At 40.8% G+C, this 19,087-nt stretch overlaps 1 protein-coding gene across 1 annotated transcript in view; it reads left to right on the top strand.

Moving 5' to 3' along the window:
• Nucleotides 1–19,087, top strand: part of ANTXR2 (ANTXR cell adhesion molecule 2) — a 120,163-nt gene that overhangs the window by 50,179 nt on the left and 50,897 nt on the right. The window contains exons 11-14 of the mRNA XM_055706780.1: nt 6,630–6,708; nt 10,376–10,471; nt 16,515–16,556; nt 17,602–17,697. Coding sequence (XP_055562755.1) covers nt 6,630–6,708; nt 10,376–10,471; nt 16,515–16,556; nt 17,602–17,697 — 313 coding nt within the window. The remainder of the gene's footprint in view (nt 1–6,629; nt 6,709–10,375; nt 10,472–16,514; nt 16,557–17,601; nt 17,698–19,087) is intronic.

The raw sequence follows: 19,087 nt of genomic DNA, 5'->3' as shown, positions 1-19,087 counted from the left end.
GAAATGTCAGCTGTATTTCACAGCGTATGAAATTCTTTAGACCAGAGCTGTAGTGACATATGGCAGTGGGCCATGCTTCTCTTCTGTAACAATAAAACAGCAGTGGACATAAAAGAAAGAATTGCAATTGTTGGGTCATCTCAAGTTACACTTTTTGGTAAATTATTTATTTTAGTGACCACTGGGCCATGACTGACACAGTTGAAAGTTGCAAGAGTTTTCTAGTTAACTTTGGTCGTAAATAAGGACATTTTTAAAAAGCTGTTCACAGACTAAAATTTCCAGGATTGATTCCCAACCAAAAAATGATAGTTCACAGACAAAAAGAGAGGGAAATCCCTTCCACATTGAGCAGGGGCTATGAACTGTAAATAAAACCCGCGGTTTTTTTCCTGTTACAATGAAATAGCTTTGAAAGTATGGACCACTGGAAAATTGCACATTAGACCTGTGGTACATAAAAAGCAGTAGTTTGTGAGTATCTGCACAGCATGTTAATTACACATGCTTATTAGCTCAACTTTGCCCTCTCTTTGATTCCACTTGACTCAAGGCCTGTGTTAGAAGTGATCAGAAGATAGGAAATGAGCATCCTGGCTAAAAGCCTTAAAAAGATGCAGAGTTTGGGCACTGCTGCATTTCTGAGACCAGTGCAGAGGGCTGCACTCGCCTTCCCTTGTTTCTGCAGCCATGTTTATCAAACTAGGCATAGGGAAGCTGGTCAGCTCCTTGTGTTTTGGGGTATAAGTGCACAAAGGCCTGGGTATTTGTGCATGCTGAGAGCGGGCCTCAGTTACTAGAACCTCTGATTGTTACCCTGGGGGTCCGCACCCCCTTCCTGTGTGCACAGGGGTCAGATGCACACCAAGACCCAGTCAGAATGTGTCACACAGCAGAGGTGGGGTATTAGCTGGGTGATGGAGGATGTCTTCCTGGGTTGCTACAGCAACATCAACACTGACACTTCCTGATTCTTGGTGGTTTTTATTCAGGGTTGACATATCCTGCAGCTTTCAGGAACTCAGCACTTGGCTTTGTTATGTGCTGCTATGGAACTAGCATCAATCTAACTTTTCCTTGCAAAAATAGGGTTGCGTCAAAGGGTCTGTTTTATTTCAGGGACAGTCAGCCCTCAGGTGCGCAGCTGTGCTGGTTGGTGTGACCAGATTCACTGGAGACAGGGCACAAGTGAGGGTTCCAAGGCAGCCTGGATGCCAGCACAGTCTTTCTTTCTGTGCCCGGGGACACACTGACACCTTCTCTTCTCTTGTCTTGCTCTCTCAGCATACTTCAGCAGAAGGAAAAGCAATTTTCCTGGAGTCTTTGGAAAACAGTAATGGGTGTAATCGTGTAAATCACCTAAATAATTGCTGGGAGATCTGGCCATACAGACTTACAAAACCAGGCATTTAGTGCCTGTGGAGACATTGTTGAGGCGATGCTCTCACCGGGCAGACTGAAGTCATGGTCTTAAACAATCAGCTGAGCAAAATCCATGCTGCTGTCTTCCCTCTTGAGCTGAGCCCCTCACGAAAAATCACTGCAGTCCATAACACTTTAAATTGTGTTCTTCCAGTCTAAAGAAAAAAAGTATCAGCAGAGGCCCAAAGATTTAGAAATGTTATCTGGTGACATATCTGGTGACATATGCTGGTTCAGCTCTTAGCTGATTTGAGCTTTACTGATGGAACCTGACACTTGCAAAATACTGACAATCACCAGTGGGAAATTAAGGTGCCCCCAAACCAGAATTGCTGCAGAACGTCATTTTATTTTCAAAATATTTGCAGTTTATGCTGAGTACTGAGCTAAAAGCCTCACACATGCGGACAGTTACTAGTAAACACTAGTGGATTTATGTGTACATCTTTCTCTTGGATGTTCGTGAGTGAGTGAGTGAGTAGGAGAAATAGGACACCTAGTTTTTGGAACTCCAGATCTGAAGGGGTAGTGTTTATATGAATCAGAAGTACACATAGCCCATCAAACAGGTGGATGCTAAAGAAATAAAACCCCACATTTCTTACACTCTACGGACATGACAGTTTCAGGAAAGAAGTGATTTTGTATGTTGACAGGTTCATCCTTTTGAAGATGAGATAATTATCTGTATGAGTTCACTCTGTGGCTTCTAGAACTGAGCGAGTATGATCAACTCCTATGAAAATCTCAAGTGGCTCATCCCTGCAGCTGTGTATCAGGATGGAAGTGGATAGGGAAACTGGTTGTTCCTACTGCATTGTATGTGCGCTGATAGCTGATGTGTTCAGTGAGCCTGTTGCTTGGCATATTTGTCAGACCATCTGACAGCTAAAGGTCAGGACAATGTGAAGTGTGACAGTAGTGAGGTGGCACATGGCACCAGGGACTTGAAAAGCCACTCTTCCCGTAGTCTGTGGGAGTTGGTGAGTGGTGGGGCCGGTTCTCGTTTAGACACACGTGTGGTCGATGCCCTTTTCTGGGGCCTCCTGTACTGCTAGCACAGTGTGCAGAGGCATTGCGTGAATGAGTGTCAGATTGGTAGACCTCACTGGCAGCAAAGTTCAGACCCAAAGGGCTACAGGATCTTGCTCAGTGGCACCTCCCAAAAATACAGGCAAGCTCCCCGCTGTAGTAACTGCCTCTAGTTACTGCACAGACTTTGTGGTATGCTTTTGTTCAGCTAATGACAAGTTTCCTCCTGGGCATTTTTCCTGGACTGAGATTCTTGTGCTGGTTTTGAGGACCTGTTTCCATCAACTTACGTACTCTTTAACAGGAATTGGTTATTTGTCCTTTACTCGGTACCTGGTTGCGGCTGTGTTCTGAAGCTAAGAAAAAGAGCTTAAAGTGCTGGAGTTGTGTCCTGGTGACCCGGCTTGCTCAGCATACCACCCCTCTGGGACTCAGGCAGGTCACATGAGAGAACAGATTACAAACATCCCTACTAGCTGGTTTTCTCCCAAATCCCAGGTAAAATATTTAGATAAGTGAATGAGGCCAGAATACAGTGCTCAGGCCTGTACAGTACATCAGCCGAGCAAACATTTTCTTTTGGGGCTGGAATTTAAAGGTGTCTTTTCTGGCAGAAGACAGTAGTGGTAATGTTACCACTTTTTAGTCCATTGGGGAATTCCTGTTTGAGTAGAGCTTGTCAGTGGACATGAATAGTGGCCAGCTCTGTGCTGCAAACAGTAAGGTCTAAACATGGGCACTAGTCCACTTAGAAATCTTAGCTATTACGCAAAAGTTTTCATACAGCCTAGTGAGTTGAAGGAAGTTTAAAGTTTCACAAGGTAACTGGGCAACGATCCTTTTCTTTTGAATGGGTTAAGATGTTCTTCTGGAGTGTTCTGTCCAATTGTCTTTGAGTCCGTTTGGTAGCAAAGATCATCTAAAAAATATCATAGTTTCTTAATAGCTAAATTAGACAAACCTTGCATATTTCAGCCAAGACGTGTCAAGCTCGCAGTGGCAAATAGCTAAGTGTGGTAGCTGCAGAACGCTCCTAGAAAAGACTAAATGCCAAGTGTTCCATACAAAGGCAAGAGAGAACTGTCCATAAAAATTCAAGATAAGAATATGTATTGCAGCAGGAACATGCAGTTTGCTGCACGACACAAGGAAGCTAGAAGAAAAGAAGGTGTTTTTTGCTTCAAGCTTCAATACGTCCACCTTCAGGATAAGCCCTGATGCACACCTAGATGCTTGCTGACAAATCTGTCAGGGTGTGGGGGACAGCCTGGACGCTGTGAGTATAGAAAGTGTTATTGCAAAGAAGTAATTTATTTCCTGAAGTTCTAAGGGGTATGTGGAAGTCTACTTTTATGAAGATCTGTATGAAATAATTTATAATTCTAGTGAACTTAGCAGTTTTTGTGTGTTGGGTTTCTTATACAGGAGAGTGAAATTAAACATGAGTAGCAGTTAGAGGTACTGCTAGCATGGTGAGAATGTGCCTCAGCAGTACTTTACCTCTCCTTTGTATTTCAAATGGTTTTTGTTTCCCAGTTGCTCAGCTGAAAAACATGTGAGCCTGAGCATATGACGTGTCAGATAGTGCTTGCTAATGCTGGCAGTGGTAGCCAGCCACCAATGCATCTTCCTTTTCAACCGTGTAGGCTTGGGACTGGTAGTAATACGTCGTGCAAATCAACAAACTGCCAGAGTATAAAAAACATTGTGAAATGACGTTAGGAAATATTCCTGACTGACAAGAACACACATGGGTCAGGAGGAAGGATGATATTGCCAGACAGCAAAGGGGTTTAATTAGTAAGGGGATAGCAGAAAAAATCCCATAGGAAATCAAGGACTTAGGTTTGTTTTAAATAAATAAATAAATAAATTAAATGGGGAAAAAGCAAGCATCTGAAAGCATTTTGGAAATTTGACCCTAGTAGCTAGCAGCAGCCATAGTCAGGCGTAGTGTTACTGGCCAAATCCAGCAATTCTTCACTCGTGCATAGGCAGAATTGTGTTTTATCTCAGTGGGAGTTTTGCCCAACAAGAGACTATAGATATGGTTCAAACCAAAGATAAAAGAGCTGAGGAAAACCTACAATGTATTTAGACACAGTTAAAATATGATCAGAAATCTAGGCTCTTGAAGATCATGATAGGTTAATTTAAAAATCAAAATTATTCAGTGTACTATATCTGGATTTAGAGCAATTAGAAGGCTTTTTGCCACGCTAGCAGGCTTTGAACCAAGCAATACACTCCAAATTATGGCACCGATCAGCAGAAAGGCACCCCCCACTATTTAGACAAGTTCAGAAAAAGTAGAAGGGCTGAATAGGTCTTGTTCAGGAAACATGACTGCAGTGAATGCCCATTCTTGGGTGTAACCCAAGTTCAAAACTTTGTGCAGAGCCTGTGGTGTGTTTCTCCAAGTTGTGCTTTAAAAAGATGAGGCTAATGGGGAAAAATGAAACATTTAAGAGATTAACCTTTCCTTTTTGAATTTGTGCTTCACTGAGAAGTTGCCATCCAAAAATACTTCTGTGCGCTATGGATTCTTTGGTATTTATGGACAGAATTCAGTTACTCCCTTCCACTTAAGGTATTCTAGGATTCTGTGATTCAGTTACACCTGTGCAGTCGTAGTTAATGCAGTGGTATGACCAGGGTGCAAAAGGATGCAGCCACAGGACACCAGAAAGAGTCATGTTAATATAACTGGGCTGTAGGTGACTTAGACAGAAAAATGCTTGATGTGATGCATTTATAATGCAGAAATCCCCCAAAGGTTTAAGAGTTTAAACATGCAAACTTCTTCAGGGACATTTGTCAGGATTTGGGCTGTGTTTCAGCAACACAGCATGTACTTCAGTCCATCTCTGATCAAGAAAAGGCATGGCATGATATCCTTTTGCACTGCAGTTCATAGGATTGCTTTTCTAGTCAAACTTGAGCAGAATCGTAGTGCTGAAATTTCCCACAGTATTTCTCAGTAAAGTGGCAAAGCAAAACTTTGAAAATTTTTTAAAAAAATCACATTTAAAAAGTTCATCACTAACAAAAGTTTTGTTATAGTTTGCTTTATTTAGTGCATTGAAAGGGAATTGAATTAATTTTTTATTTCTATCTGTTCTGATTCACTTATTCCAGTAATAATTAGAAGTAAATTTAGAGTTATTCTTTCTGTTTAGATCAATTATTCATAACACAGATCATTTAAAAATGAGTTTAGCAGAAGCAACTTCCTTCATTTTTACTAACTGGAAAACTGGAAAAGAAATTAGCCAAATTAGTTAAAATAGCTTTGAACTCCATATTGACTAAAGCATTTGTGCCAGAATAAAAATTCATGACATATAAGAACAGTAGAAGTGATTACTCATTTTAGTTCATGGATATCTATATTTTTATTTAATTACATCTATGCATAATATAAACTGTCTGAATCTTGGGAATCCAAGCCAGAGAAGCTGAAGAGTCTTCTGATGTTTAACATTCACCATGTGTTGTTTTCTTCTAGGGTTAATTTGTAAAATGTAAACCACATACTATTTGTATGCAGTGTTTATGTACTATTTATAGAAAGTCTTGACCATTTATAATTATCCGACATTTTTATCCATAATGTCTGCATATGACTAAAGAGATGTTTATGGAACAGACAAAACAATGTTATTTTTACAGTTGAACTTCAGTTTATTTTATGTAAAACTTTTTGGAGTATTTTATGCTACAAGGAACAGAGAAGGGATATTCTCTACTTAGCTCTCTATCAAGAAGATGTAAATTATTTCCGAAGAGTAATCAACACAGTATCCACAGGAGACTGTATTGTTTATTTGAAGGAACATAAATTGAGGAGAAGAAAGCTCAGTCTGAAATGACCAGAAATTGCTTTCTGAAAGCTGCAAGGTCCAACCCTGTAGCAGCCAAGTATCTTCATCACTTGAAAGTCATCAGAGGTTTCTAGAAATGATAATACAAAGTAATAACGTTAGTTTTGTGATTTCCTTGAAATCACTTGTGGTGTCTGGTGCTGCTCAGAGGCTCCAACTTCCATCTTCCTCTCTTGGAACTTTTCCTCTGTTTAACAGCGTGTATGTACAAGCTCCTCTGTAGCATGTATATGCTTTTATTGACTGTTTTACATCTGCTGATTTTAGGGGTTTTTTTCTCTTTCTTTCCAGAACTCTGGAGGTTTTGGTGAGTTTGAATGAAGGGCAGTCTTTCATGTCCAGCTCACTAACAATCACCGCTTCAGAGTGTGTAAGTAAATGGCTCACATAATTCAATGTAAAATCCTGAAATCCAGTTTCTCTTTTGGTTTTACCATTGCATCACCTTTCAGTGTGGAGAACCTCAACACGTGGCAAGTTCCATTAGGCGTTTAGAATGCACAATCCTCCTAACTAAAAAATACACCAGTGTAGATGCATACAGAATATACATAATTTAATGATACATGATTCCTTAATAGGCAGTGCATACATACATATGTCTATATGTCCTAAGTCCCTTTCTCTGTATTTTGAGACACGCTTAAAATCTGTTTTGTAGCACCACTACAGTCAACAAAAGAATTTTCAGCTGTTTTAAATTCCCTGATAAAGTGTGTGTGTGGGGCTGCAGACATTTTTTTCTGCAGTTATATAAGACAATTCCCTTAATTCTTCCCATTAAGATGGCAAACAGCTTTATTTTAGGAAGATTTTTTTTTTCCCAGTACTCCACATAAGTGAAGTACTGCTGCATGTATCATCTGAGACTTCCTAATAACACATGAAAGCCATCACTTGTGTGGCAGGCTTGGAGATTTATCTTTGCTTTCTGACATAGGCTCTGTTATCGGGGTTTCTCCTTTCATTCATGCTGCGTCTGTGTTGCTAGCTGCTTCAGGAGCTGCTGGTATAGACTACATGCAGAACTGTATGTAGAGGGCAAGCCCCGGAATTCTGCTCCTCTCCCACGCTACCTCAGGCAGCTCTCCCCTGAGATCCAACCAGTGGCAGTGCGTTCCTTGTCTGTGTGGGGTTTATGTTATTCTATAGCTTGTGAATTGTATTCTGTTAAATACATTACAACAAATTACTTCAGCACAGTGTGCAGTTGTGGCTTTCAAAATATTGGGAAGCTTCCATGCCACCCAGAGACTTGCTCACTATAATGTGTCTATGTGTGACACAGTCACCTGGGATCCCATTCCAGCACAGCTCTGCTGAGTAGGATCAGTGGGAGCAGGCTGAAGCTGAGTAGGCAGAACCATAGGACTTCAGCCAGGGTGTGGAAGGTGGTCATAATTCTACAGGAGGATACTAACGTGACATAACTAGTTACCTGATGTTGGTGCCTGAATAAGGAGTGTAGGCTCTCAAGTCTGTTAATTAGGGGGGAGAGAGTCTTTGTCGAAGCACGGGCTGCAGTACATAAGTTAAGCCTAGGATTAAGATAGTATGAACATCCTGCTATGTTTTTATCATAGGCTTATAGAGAAGAGTTAAAAACAACCTCTAGAATAAACCACATACTTATGCAGCCAGTGACTTTTCTAACTTAATATATAAAATGTCTAATCTCATTTCTGCTCTCCATTATTTTCTTCTGTCTTCTGTATTATATAGACAGGACAATTAAAATTTTTGCAGTTAGACACAAGACGACTATGTAGGGATGGAGTTTTTGAAAACATGCTGTGCATGGATACCATGTTTCTGCAAATTTGTCTCATTTAAAGTGTGACTTCAGCGCAGCTTTCCTGTCAGGCATAGAAGCATACAGAACAGTACCTTCTGCTCATCAGCATGTATTTTTCCAACAGTATTTTTATCGCTTGTAGGTAATTAACCTAAAAGAGAAAAAAATACATTTTTATTCTATTAGTTTAAAAATTAAATACTTGGGTAACTGTGGACATCAGAGTCATCTCAGTTCAGCTCTTCAGTTTCAGGAAGAAAACCTGAATGAATTTAAGAGCTGAAGAAACACTACCCAAATCGTGTTTCTCTGTGTAAGGGCCTCCTTATCATGTGGAAGCATTTCAGTCTTACACCAAAGCACACTGAAACAGCCTCTCAGCCTGATAATGTAAGGACAGTACAGTCACAGGAGGATGCTGGAGACTAACAGTAGACTGCTTTTCTCTTTTATCTTAGTGCTTTCAGAGAACGGACATGTTAAGTTTGTCCCCATGCCCCCTTAAAAATTGCTAAGATTGCACATACAGGTAAAACCAAAGCATCAGTGCAAAGCAAATCACACCAAATTGCCGGGTATGGCTGTCTTCCCTCTGCTGTACACTTAACAGTGCTTCTCTGTGGTCAGAAATTTTCACTAACAGAAGACAGCATGAGTACAGATGTGCACTGACAGAAAGAACTGTCATACTACTGATCATCTCCCCTACCCCCCCGCTTTTTTTTTCCCCCTTTCATACATGTTGCAGCAAAGACTGCTTCATACAAGGAGAGCTGCTGTTTCCATAGTAGCAGATGGGCAACTGCAAGAAATGGGTCACTGCTAGAATTGTTCCACTAATTCTGATAGCTGAGCAGCTGATGGCTAGTTGGTTGGAGTTACAAGTTACAGCCTCCCCTAGCAAACACACACTGTTGCAGTGAAAACAAAAAAAAACCCAACCCATTGCATCTGGGCATCAAGGCATGCATCTTGCCTGTTTCTTGTAAATGCGAATGCCTCACTGTACCTATGTGTACTTGGAATAAAGCTCTGTCTCACCTTCCATTTGCAATGGTGTACCTCCAGTACAACTTTTCTCACTTTGACAGAACTCCTTACACTCTACTTTAGTCTTAGTGGTTCCCTGGGTGTCCCTCCTTTCCTTTTTCCCTGGCTGAAGCCTGAATACCTTCTATTTTCATAAGGTCACTTGCATTTTTCTCACTGGTGTTCTAAACCAACACAGCAGTAGAGAACACCAAATGTAAAAATAAAAAGCACCTGCAGGATGTGGGTTTGAGGTGGCAGGAGGCTGCCCATGTCTTTGTTAGAAGCAGTATTTCTGGAGGCAGTAACACTAGATCAGAATTTCGTAGGATGGTGGTTTCAGGTTCAAATAGCACTACAACAGGGATTTAGTGTGCTATAGTCTGTATATGCGCAAATGCCCCAGATGTGTGGGTGATAAGTGTAAAAGCCCTATTTATGTATTGTTAGTAGAGATTCCTTAAAATTCCACCCACCTACCTGTGTCCTCACAGGAGGAGAAGGGCAGCCCTCATCCACAGGCTTAGAGGGAGACTTTCCCCATTTGCATCTAACAGCTCATTTCTTAGCAGTCAACATACCTGTTATTTTCTTCAAGTTGAGCCTCATTCTTATCTCAAAGATACCAGGTTTACATCAAAATAAATGCACTGTCTTCAGCAGAAATAATCCTGGCTTGCACTGGGGCAAGTTGGGCCTGTTACCCATGACTGAATAACTTAATAAACTGAGGTTTTACTGGTAGACAGAAAAAAAAGTAGTTTTCAAAGTTTTGTAATTTTCAGTTTAGTATGTCCATCAATACTGCTGTGTTCAGCATGCTGTGTTCAGTCCCTTAGAAAACCTGAGACCTGCAGACCCCAGAATATTTAGGGAAGGAGAAACACAAATAGCATCTTACCATCTCCTCCCTCTTTTTAGTGTTGATACATCATTCATTGTGATACAGAGCTTCTGTTGAAGCATCCTAGCTTACCTTCTACATAACTCATGGAACTGAGGAGGCTTATGGTGTCACTGAACTTGTGCTACATATGAATTTGGCTAAGACACCCTTCTTGATCCTCTGTCGACAGTAATAGGAACTGACGAGTGGGAACGATTTGTTTGGGATTTGAATTGGTCAGTAGGAAGCTGTTTTGGGGTGAGCGGGAGAACCAGGCAGCAGTTACTTGCAGCATCCACTTACACTGTCTTTCTGCTTTCCTTGCAGTCTAGTGGAGTGGCAGCGCTTATTGCTGTTCTTGTGCTGTTACTGTTGGTGGCACTTGGTCTGCTCTGGTGGTTTTGGCCCCTCTGCTGCAAAGTGGTGAGTAAAGGCTGGAAGAAAAAGTCACTGGATGTGACTCACGATTGTAACTCATTGTGTTGGGAAACACAGATACTGTAGGAAATAGGTTAAGTAACAGGAGAGCTACATGTGACATAAGCCATCTGTTGGGGGAGTTTTCTTTCATTAGTGATATGCAATAAATGGAAGAAGAGACCAGCTTCAACACTGTGGACTGCACTCTTTAAAAGAGCTTCTGGCTTTCTGAGACCCATACACACATGAACCAGCATCAGTGTGCTGCTCACTGGCTTTCTACTGAGTGAGCATGTGTTGTATTTCTGTGAAATCTTTGATAAAAGCCTCTTCTCTACTATTTGAAAGTTGTTGGCCATAATGATATGCAGATGTTACCCTGAAATCAAGGATCATTTTAAAAGTACTATAACTAGAATTGGTATTTGTAGTCCATTACGGGCTCTCGAGTTGGAAATCCCATATCATCTTAATAATCCCTTGCACATGTTGCATCTCTTTTCATCTGAGTGCGCTCTTTATCCTACTAGCAGCGGTCAGCAATGCTGTTCCACTAACTCCTTCCATCTCCTTGTGTTGGGGTTTTTAAATTGCTGAAGTTTATTATTCATCCAGTTCAGTGACAGCGCTGAGGACTTGGGAAGTAGATACTGCTTCCAGGCTGTTACTGTATTGCGTGCCTAGTCTTGGGCTTGTGGAACCTGGGGCAGCAGAGGAGCTGGCCTTGCCTGACCATGCTGAAGCTCACATAACCAAAAGCTTTGGTGTAGTCTGTCAGGCCCCAGGCTATCCTAGGGCAACAAGTCCTCAGCCCCCATCGTCATGGTACGGAGTTTCTGAGGCAAGAATGACCAGCTCTTCTCTAATAAAAAGACTCTCTTCTGTCTCATACTCCACAATACAGTCCCATTGGAAATCTAGGGAGATTGTCTGTTAGTTGTTTTTCTTCATTTTATATTGTAAGCTTTCCTGTGGAAAAGGAAAATTTGAAATCAGTAAGAAGAAAGCTTCCTATTTTCTTATTTCAAAATAATTGGCTAACCTTGATTTGTAGATCATCTTCACACTGCTTAGTTTGTAGTCTTTCTGTCTGTAGAAGGAGGCTACAGCAACGCATTTCATGTAGATCTGCCATCTGGGGCAGGGCCAGAGGGAGATGGAGGACATGAGGAAATAATATTGCAGCAGACTTAGGCTAGTAGAGGAGTGAACATTATGTGTTTCAAAGTCTAGTTATTTTAAAAATTTGCATGTAAAATACAATTTAAATCCTTAAGTGAAGCCAAGTAAGGTTTTTTTCAGTGTCTCCTGTCAGCCAATTACAGATATACTTTGGAGTGAGTTGTTCCGCTACTTGCTCATAGTTGTTGAGAGGGATCATATCCCTTCTCAAGAGCTGCTTTAATGAAAGCAGCTACTTTTCTTTTGTCCTTTTCATAACTTCTCAAGTTTTTTTTGTTTGTTTTTTTTTGTTTCCCTAAGACAAACACACTTCCTTTTCAGTTGACTGATACCAGGAAACCTAATGTTCCTTTAGTTTGTTGGAGCTCTCAGAATGAGTTACCTCACTAAAACTTTGGTTTTTGTCACTAGCTGAATATGACTGTCAGAACATAATCCGTGCATCTGTAATTTATGTTAGCCCAGTCTTTTGCAGTTGGAAGTGCAATTGATCACATCATATTCAGTTGTGCATGCAGTTTAAATAATTTTCCAAGCAGATGCTTTTTTTTCGGGCATCAGGTTTACATATGTACAACCTAGTGAAAAAAAATCAAAATACCCTTCATGCTGGTCAGTGTTCCAAAGTCAGTGCTCATCAGTGGTCAGTTCCCATGGTATAGTAAAATTTCACATGCTATGCATTTTCCTTTCATTGTGGTAAAGTGATTGCCATATCTCGGTCCACTGACAGCAGGAATTCTCTTTCCAGTGATGGCTCGTAGTGACAAACAGTAAGGTGCTTTCTGTTTTGGTTCTTTTTTTTTTTTTTTTAATATCAAGGTTCTACATTAATAAAAGGCCAAATGTGTAGTTCTATAGTATTAATTTCCAGCCTTTTTGATATCTATGCTAATATAATACATTAAAATATTAGCTGCACCAGCCTATTCCCATTATAAGTGAAAGGAATTCCGTTTACATTACAGTTATGCTTCAGCACATCATGCAGAGCTGTGGAGGGATACCTAAGCTAGGATCTGACTAACTAGAACAGATGCCCTTTATAATGAATTGCAGAGCAAAGACACTACCTTGGATGCCAAAGATGCACCGTGGCATTAAGGCAGGTTTCTGTCTGGGCTAAACTATGTGGAGCTGTATCTGCACAAAGAGCTGCACTGAGCTGTGAGAAAATATCCCTTGGTTCTGATTCACATTGTCCTTAAGTCTGTTGCTCCCTGATGTTTCAGGGATAGTACCTTAACCTGTACATCTTTTCTGGATGTAGTGTTTGGTGCAGGAGTAATTGGCTATTTCTAGGGAAGTCTTGAGCTGTAGATTGGTAAGTTATTACTAAGAAGCAGCCTGACTTCTATGGGAGCAACAAAACCATGGCACTTTAAATATTAGTGCCCTCTGTTGTTTCCTCCCACTTCTCATGGATGTTATTTGTTTCTTAATGTCATTTTAGGACTCATTGCTACAACAATACTGAGTTCCAAAACCACATACTGTTGCAATGAACCTATTGCCAAATAGTGACTCTTCCTTTGGTTTTTTGTTTTGATGCTGGTTTCTTCAGATCATTGTACTGTGCCTCCGTTCTTCTCCCTCTCTCCTGCATCTGAGGTGCTCATATTACCTGTTATGGCCACATCTGCCATATGTGGGATACCACATGGCATCCCATGCTTCAGAATCAAATGGAAGAAAGAGAGGCAAAAGGTGTTGTGGACAGAAGACAATGAGCATCCAGAGCCACACAAGCATGTAATCCCTACTGCCTGCAGGCAGAGTGGTGATCTTCTGGTGGTTCAGGCACTCCGCTCCATCCTTGCTAGGACTCAGTCTTGACATCATTCCTTGCTATGAGGTCCACGTACACTTACAGGTTGTGGTAGGGGGACTCCTTTTTCTTCCCCCCCTCCCCCTTTTTTTTAAAGGCAGTTCACTGTTGACAGTTCTTTCACTCTTCCCTCAATATCAGAACATATGATCGCATCAAGCTGGCTTCAGGCTCTGGTGCTGACATTTCCTAATGCCCACATCACGCGAACATTTGAAAAGTGTTAATGAGCAGATCAAAGGGACTGTTGCCTGAAGCAACTAACTTTTTTTCTTTCTTTTTTTTTTTTAAGAAATCGGCTCTCCTCCAAACTTAAGTCTTCATTCTTTGCGACTAAATAAATGAGATGCAGCCTTGCCTTGTGATGATGATAATAAAACAAAACAAAACAAAATTAGGAAGTAATCCATTGCTATGTGGAGTTAATAAGACAGCAGCATTATTCACAGTCTTCTGTATTTAAACAATCTGAATTAAGTTCAGGAAAAGTTAATTTGCAATGTTGTGATCTTCAGCACGTGTAGTTTCATGTTAGATTTGCGTTGTTTTCTGCCAAAGCCGCATGGGTTTCTCGGATTTATCTTTTTAAAAAATGGCTTTCTGCTGATTTCACTTGAAATATCACACAGGACTGAAAATAATCTTTGTGTGCGCACGTGTGTGTGTGTGTGAGAGAGAGAAAGAGTGTGAGTGTGTGAGGAGCCTGTGGAAACATAAGGATGCAGGCATTTACATTCCACTTCTGTCAGCAGGGGTGAGTGTCTGCTACTCAAAGCAGATTATTTTCTCACACCACTGTCACGTTTAACACAAGTTTCATTTTCTGAAGCTATTAGAAGTAGCAGCTAATTAATGTATTGGTTAGCTTCACATCAAGTTTGCCCTCTAACTTCAGGGAGTTTAGCAGCTGGCACAGGAATAGATCCTTTGCTCAGCGAGTCAAAAACTGCCATTGACTCGTGATTTTTGAAGCCCGGTAAGGTCAACAGAATTTTTCTTGATATAGTGGGGTAGAAATTTTGATTCCATAAACACCAACAGGCATAGGGCCCAAGTGAACTTCAGCGTGCATCACAGAGAAGTTTTCCTATGCAAAGCTGTCTTTGCTTGGGTGAGATTGCAAGACTGAAGAATTGTATATAAAGAACTATAAAAAGTGGAGTGATAATACCGTTTAGTATGTATTTATATAAATCCGCAACCTATCTAGGACTTTCCCTCCATATAATTTGCAGTCTTGGCAGCAAAATAGATTTTTTTTGAGGTAACCATTAGAGACAGGAAAAAGGGAAATAAGAATGGGAATTAAATAAGATAAGGTGACCCTTAATATATGGAAAGTACTGTTTTACTGTTTCCAGTCTTGTAATTGCTTTCAGTGAGAATTAAGTATCTTCATGCTTCAGAAAATCTGGCTTAGCATCCAAGTATCTCTCAGAATCTGTCCCATGATCCCCCTCTGTTGTGTTTCCTGTAAAGTGAGGGCAGTAATTCCAATTTGGCTCTCAAGAATGCTTTACTAATTAAATAACACATTTCTGTCAAGTATTCTGAAAATTCTTGATGGGTGGGAAGAAAAAGTATTCAGAACTATTTAAAGAAAAGTAATTTCTGGGATGTTTTTGCAACATCTTAGCAGCAAAGGGATCTCTGGTTAAAATCCATAGTTTACTTTCCAATCCACTCGAAGTACTCTGAGCTTGCTTGATGAACAGTTCAGTATCTTAAACCAGAAGTGCTGTAGAAAACTGTTCCCAAGGGTGCCATAACTTATTTCTCTTATTTGATAGAATGCCTGTATCCAGTGCTAAAAGTCCATAGCTTGTTTAGGCAGTAACTAGTAGCTATCCTGGTGGCACTATGACTGCATGTAAATCAAGTAATATAAATCAAGAAGGAAAAATCTTGATTATAGGTCAAGAAAAATGTTTCTTGTATGTATGATGCTATACATCTGTGCAGTGATTTTATTTATAGGCAGTGGTAAATGAATGTACTATAATTAATAGCACGGAGTGAATAAAATAAGACATATTTCAATTAAGGTTTTTAATCCTGCGTTAGGAGATTTAGGTTTTTGTCATCATGGACAGTTTTGGTTATGGTTGCATAATACTAAGGCATAGCAGAAGCAGACTCCTTTATATTCATGGTGTATTTCTGTACAATATTCAAGCACATAAAATGACTTGATATCACTGAAGTACTTCTTTTTAGCTTACAAACCTGCTTTTCTTGTGGAAGAACGGCTGTGCATTCCATTTTCATCTTAATCATTTAAGAGGGTTGCTGCTTTCCTCTTCCCCTCCCTGTACTGTTCAGTGGATTCCTGCCAGTACCAGGGAACTCACTGAGGTTTACAATGTATATGTGAGAGAGAGACTGGGAAGAAACTGTAGGTAGAGGTTTAAATATAGGTGAATTATCCTAAGAGCAGGCCTTATCCAGAAACAGTTTAAGAAGCCTTGTGAATGTAACTCCTGCTTGCAGGTACTCCACACTGAACAGTCAAGGAGCTACATAAATTACTGGATCTGAAATGTGACGTTTGTGGAAATGGTCTAGTCATCTGTAGAGGTGAGGTCTGAGCTACCAGAAGGTGTTTCACACTTGTCATGGGGCCAGAAATTATCCAGCATCATGGTACAGGGAAGCAGGGATCTTGGCTCAATATGTTGCAAGACCTCACATAGACCTTGGGATGCTTTTCCTCCTAGGCTTGCCAATTAACTCCTTAGGGTTTCATCACTGGCTATTACGTGGAATGACTGAGTTTATCCGGTCAGGAAGCAAAGTGGCAGACACGTCTGTCCAGAGTGTCTGCCAGTCAATTGATGTTATTTTCTATTAGATGGATGGTGTTATTTTCCAGAAGGCCTTGATAATCGATACCCAAGGGACTTGGCAGCAGTGGTTGCCAGTTTGCAAGCAAATGTGGGAGACTCAGATGGAAACAGTTCGCTCTTAAAATTTTATGTTGGCTTTTGGGTGCTGCCAGTGTGATTCCTTATGCTTTTATATGTTTGGCTCTTTCAGGTCATCAAAGATCCCCCTCCACCTCCACCAGCTCCAAAAGAGGTATGGTATGATGGTGCTCCAGTCATCACACTGGTTACATGATACCACTCCTATGTGCTTTCCTGTGTTCCATGAATCCAGTTCTTTGTCCTAGCTGCTGAAGAAGAAAGAACTGGCCCGTGGGAAGCCTTAAGCTGAGAGCAAGATGGCCAAAGTCCAAGTCTCTGTTCTGTCTCAGTCATCTCAGTGTGGCATGAATTAAGCCCAAATCCACAGAAATATTTAGGGGCTTTATCCCAGGATAATTGAACAGTATTTTTCCCATTCTGCAGCAAAAGCAGAAAGACTGAGTAGCTCTTGCATAACAGTCTAAAGATTAATGTATAACTTAAACAGCATTTTCCCACAGCTTTGGCATTCCAGACACTGAAGAACCCTCACAAGGGAATTTCTCTCCCTCTTGTGGGCAATAATGCACTAGAGGATCTCCTGGTGTCCTCAGTATTTTTGCCCCTTGGTCTTGATTTAGCCAGTTGCTTGAGCGTACTCAAGTGTACTCTGACAGTTAAGTCCGTGATAAGGCACACTTCATTGAGCTGAGGCAGCCAAGAGCGAGTTTGACAAAGGTTGGCTTAGGAAACTGTGATCGGCTGTGTAACCTTTATCTGCAGATCTGCTGAACACCGTCTGCTGAATCCAAATGAGTGGGGCTGATGATCTGGCTGTGTGAAGGCATTATATTTTCTGTAGAAGCAGTCACTGCAAATCCTTTTCTTTGTGTCTGTTTTGCTTATTTTTATTAGCGGAAAGGAAAAGGATGAGACAAACAAATAGTTGTCAGTAGAACACACAGTTGGATTCACCATTTGGACTTTCCTAACGGTTGCCACCAATGCTTTTCCCATGCAAAATGTCAAAAATATTTCCAAATGTGACCAGATCTTGTTTGCTATTCAGTAAACATTTGGGGAACCTAAATACCTCATCTTTCACACCTAACATGGGAAAACTTTCTGTCTGTGAGCTCTAGTGAAATACACACCTAGTAAGAGGGAAGAAAGAGGTGTATTTTTAAAGTAAATGTTATTTGAATTTATTTGTACAGGAGGAAGAACAAGAGCCCCTGCCTACCAAGAAATGGCCCACAGTGGATGCTTCCTACTATGGCGGACGAGGAGTTGGAGGAATTAAAAGGATGGAGGTTTGTACGATATGGAGATGCCAATTCACTAAAACACAAGCTCTCTGAGGCTGCAAATGGTGGAAACAAAGGCTTTTAAAGTGTACTGAAAATACAAGGGCATAATGTGTGCTTCTTTTCCAGTGACATAAGCCTTGTAAAATTTTTTACTATTTTGAACAATTTTGACCTTGCCTATGAAAGAACAGCTTTCAGTAGTTCCATTTGACTGGAACTTTAAAGAGCTGCCTGAAGACATGCTCTTTCCATCAAGCTAATGAGAAAGAGGGAGTGAGAGCCTTTTCTGAATGTTTTGGAAGAAATTACAGTGAAACATAAGTCCTCCAACTGTGGGCCAGCCAAATGCGCTGACAATGGTGATGCTAAGGAGAGGCTTGATCCCAAAGGAACTCACAGCGACAACAGTGCCTGTCTTTGAAGAGACATGATAGCATCATGTTAATTAAAACAGAATGAAAAATGTGCATCCTTATGGGCACGTCCTTATGTCAGATTTTATAGTCAAGTCAGCCTTTATGGAATTTGCAAAGCAGTTTTCTGCAGTTTTTAACTTCAGTCTAGGAAACTGTTTCTGTCTGAAATACCCACCTAGGCCCTGTTGATGTATCTTGATGAAACTTTAAAGGCAATGGCCTAAGAATCAGCTTTGCTTGAGTTCTTAAATGCGGTAGAAGAACATGCAAGATTAAAGCTGTGCTGCTTATGTGTGTTTCCTTCAGCGGTTCAGAACTACTAATTTAGAAGAGCTTCAGATTTTAGAAAAAGAAAACATTTTGTGCAGTGCTTTTCAGAGCCAAACTAGAAAATACTTACCAACGTAAAGAATTACAAGCTTGGATTTCTAACAGGAGCCATGATGAGCTCCAAGAGTTCCAGGAGGGCTTCCAGGGTTTACGTCTTTACAGTTTGTAAATGGGATCTCATACAGTAAAAGAGAAACCAAACAGATACCTCATGAACAAAAGTAACATCAGTGCCATAAATAAATGCATTTCATCACATGGCAAAAATACAGTATTTTCTCTTCAAAGAAGGGAGTGGAAAGTAACCATCAGGTTAGAAAATATTTTCATCTGTGCTAGGAGTTTTGCACAAGACTAAGGGCTATACACGTAAACCAGCTGAAATTGCTGACAACACAATCAGGGGCTCTGGAAAGGCAACTCATTCTGTGGAGCTGTCCCTGTCCATCTCCGGGATCTGAGAGTACTGATAAATTCCAGGGTTGGGTGTCATGTCATAAATGCCTCCGCATTTGAATACGGAGCTTTACCTCTGTCCTGTCTGTACCAGTAGGGCTGAGGAAAATGCTGTCTTAACAGCCCTTCCCCAGCTGTTGGGACAGAGTGGTATCAGACCTCATAACTTCCACTGGCTCAAGAGAGAACAT

Source organism: Falco cherrug, chromosome 1 (assembly GCF_023634085.1).
Source record: "Falco cherrug isolate bFalChe1 chromosome 1, bFalChe1.pri, whole genome shotgun sequence".
Classification (NCBI taxonomy): Eukaryota; Metazoa; Chordata; class Aves; order Falconiformes; family Falconidae; genus Falco; species Falco cherrug.
Note: the sequence above shows the minus strand (reverse complement) of the source record. Positions and strands in the feature narration are given on the sequence as shown.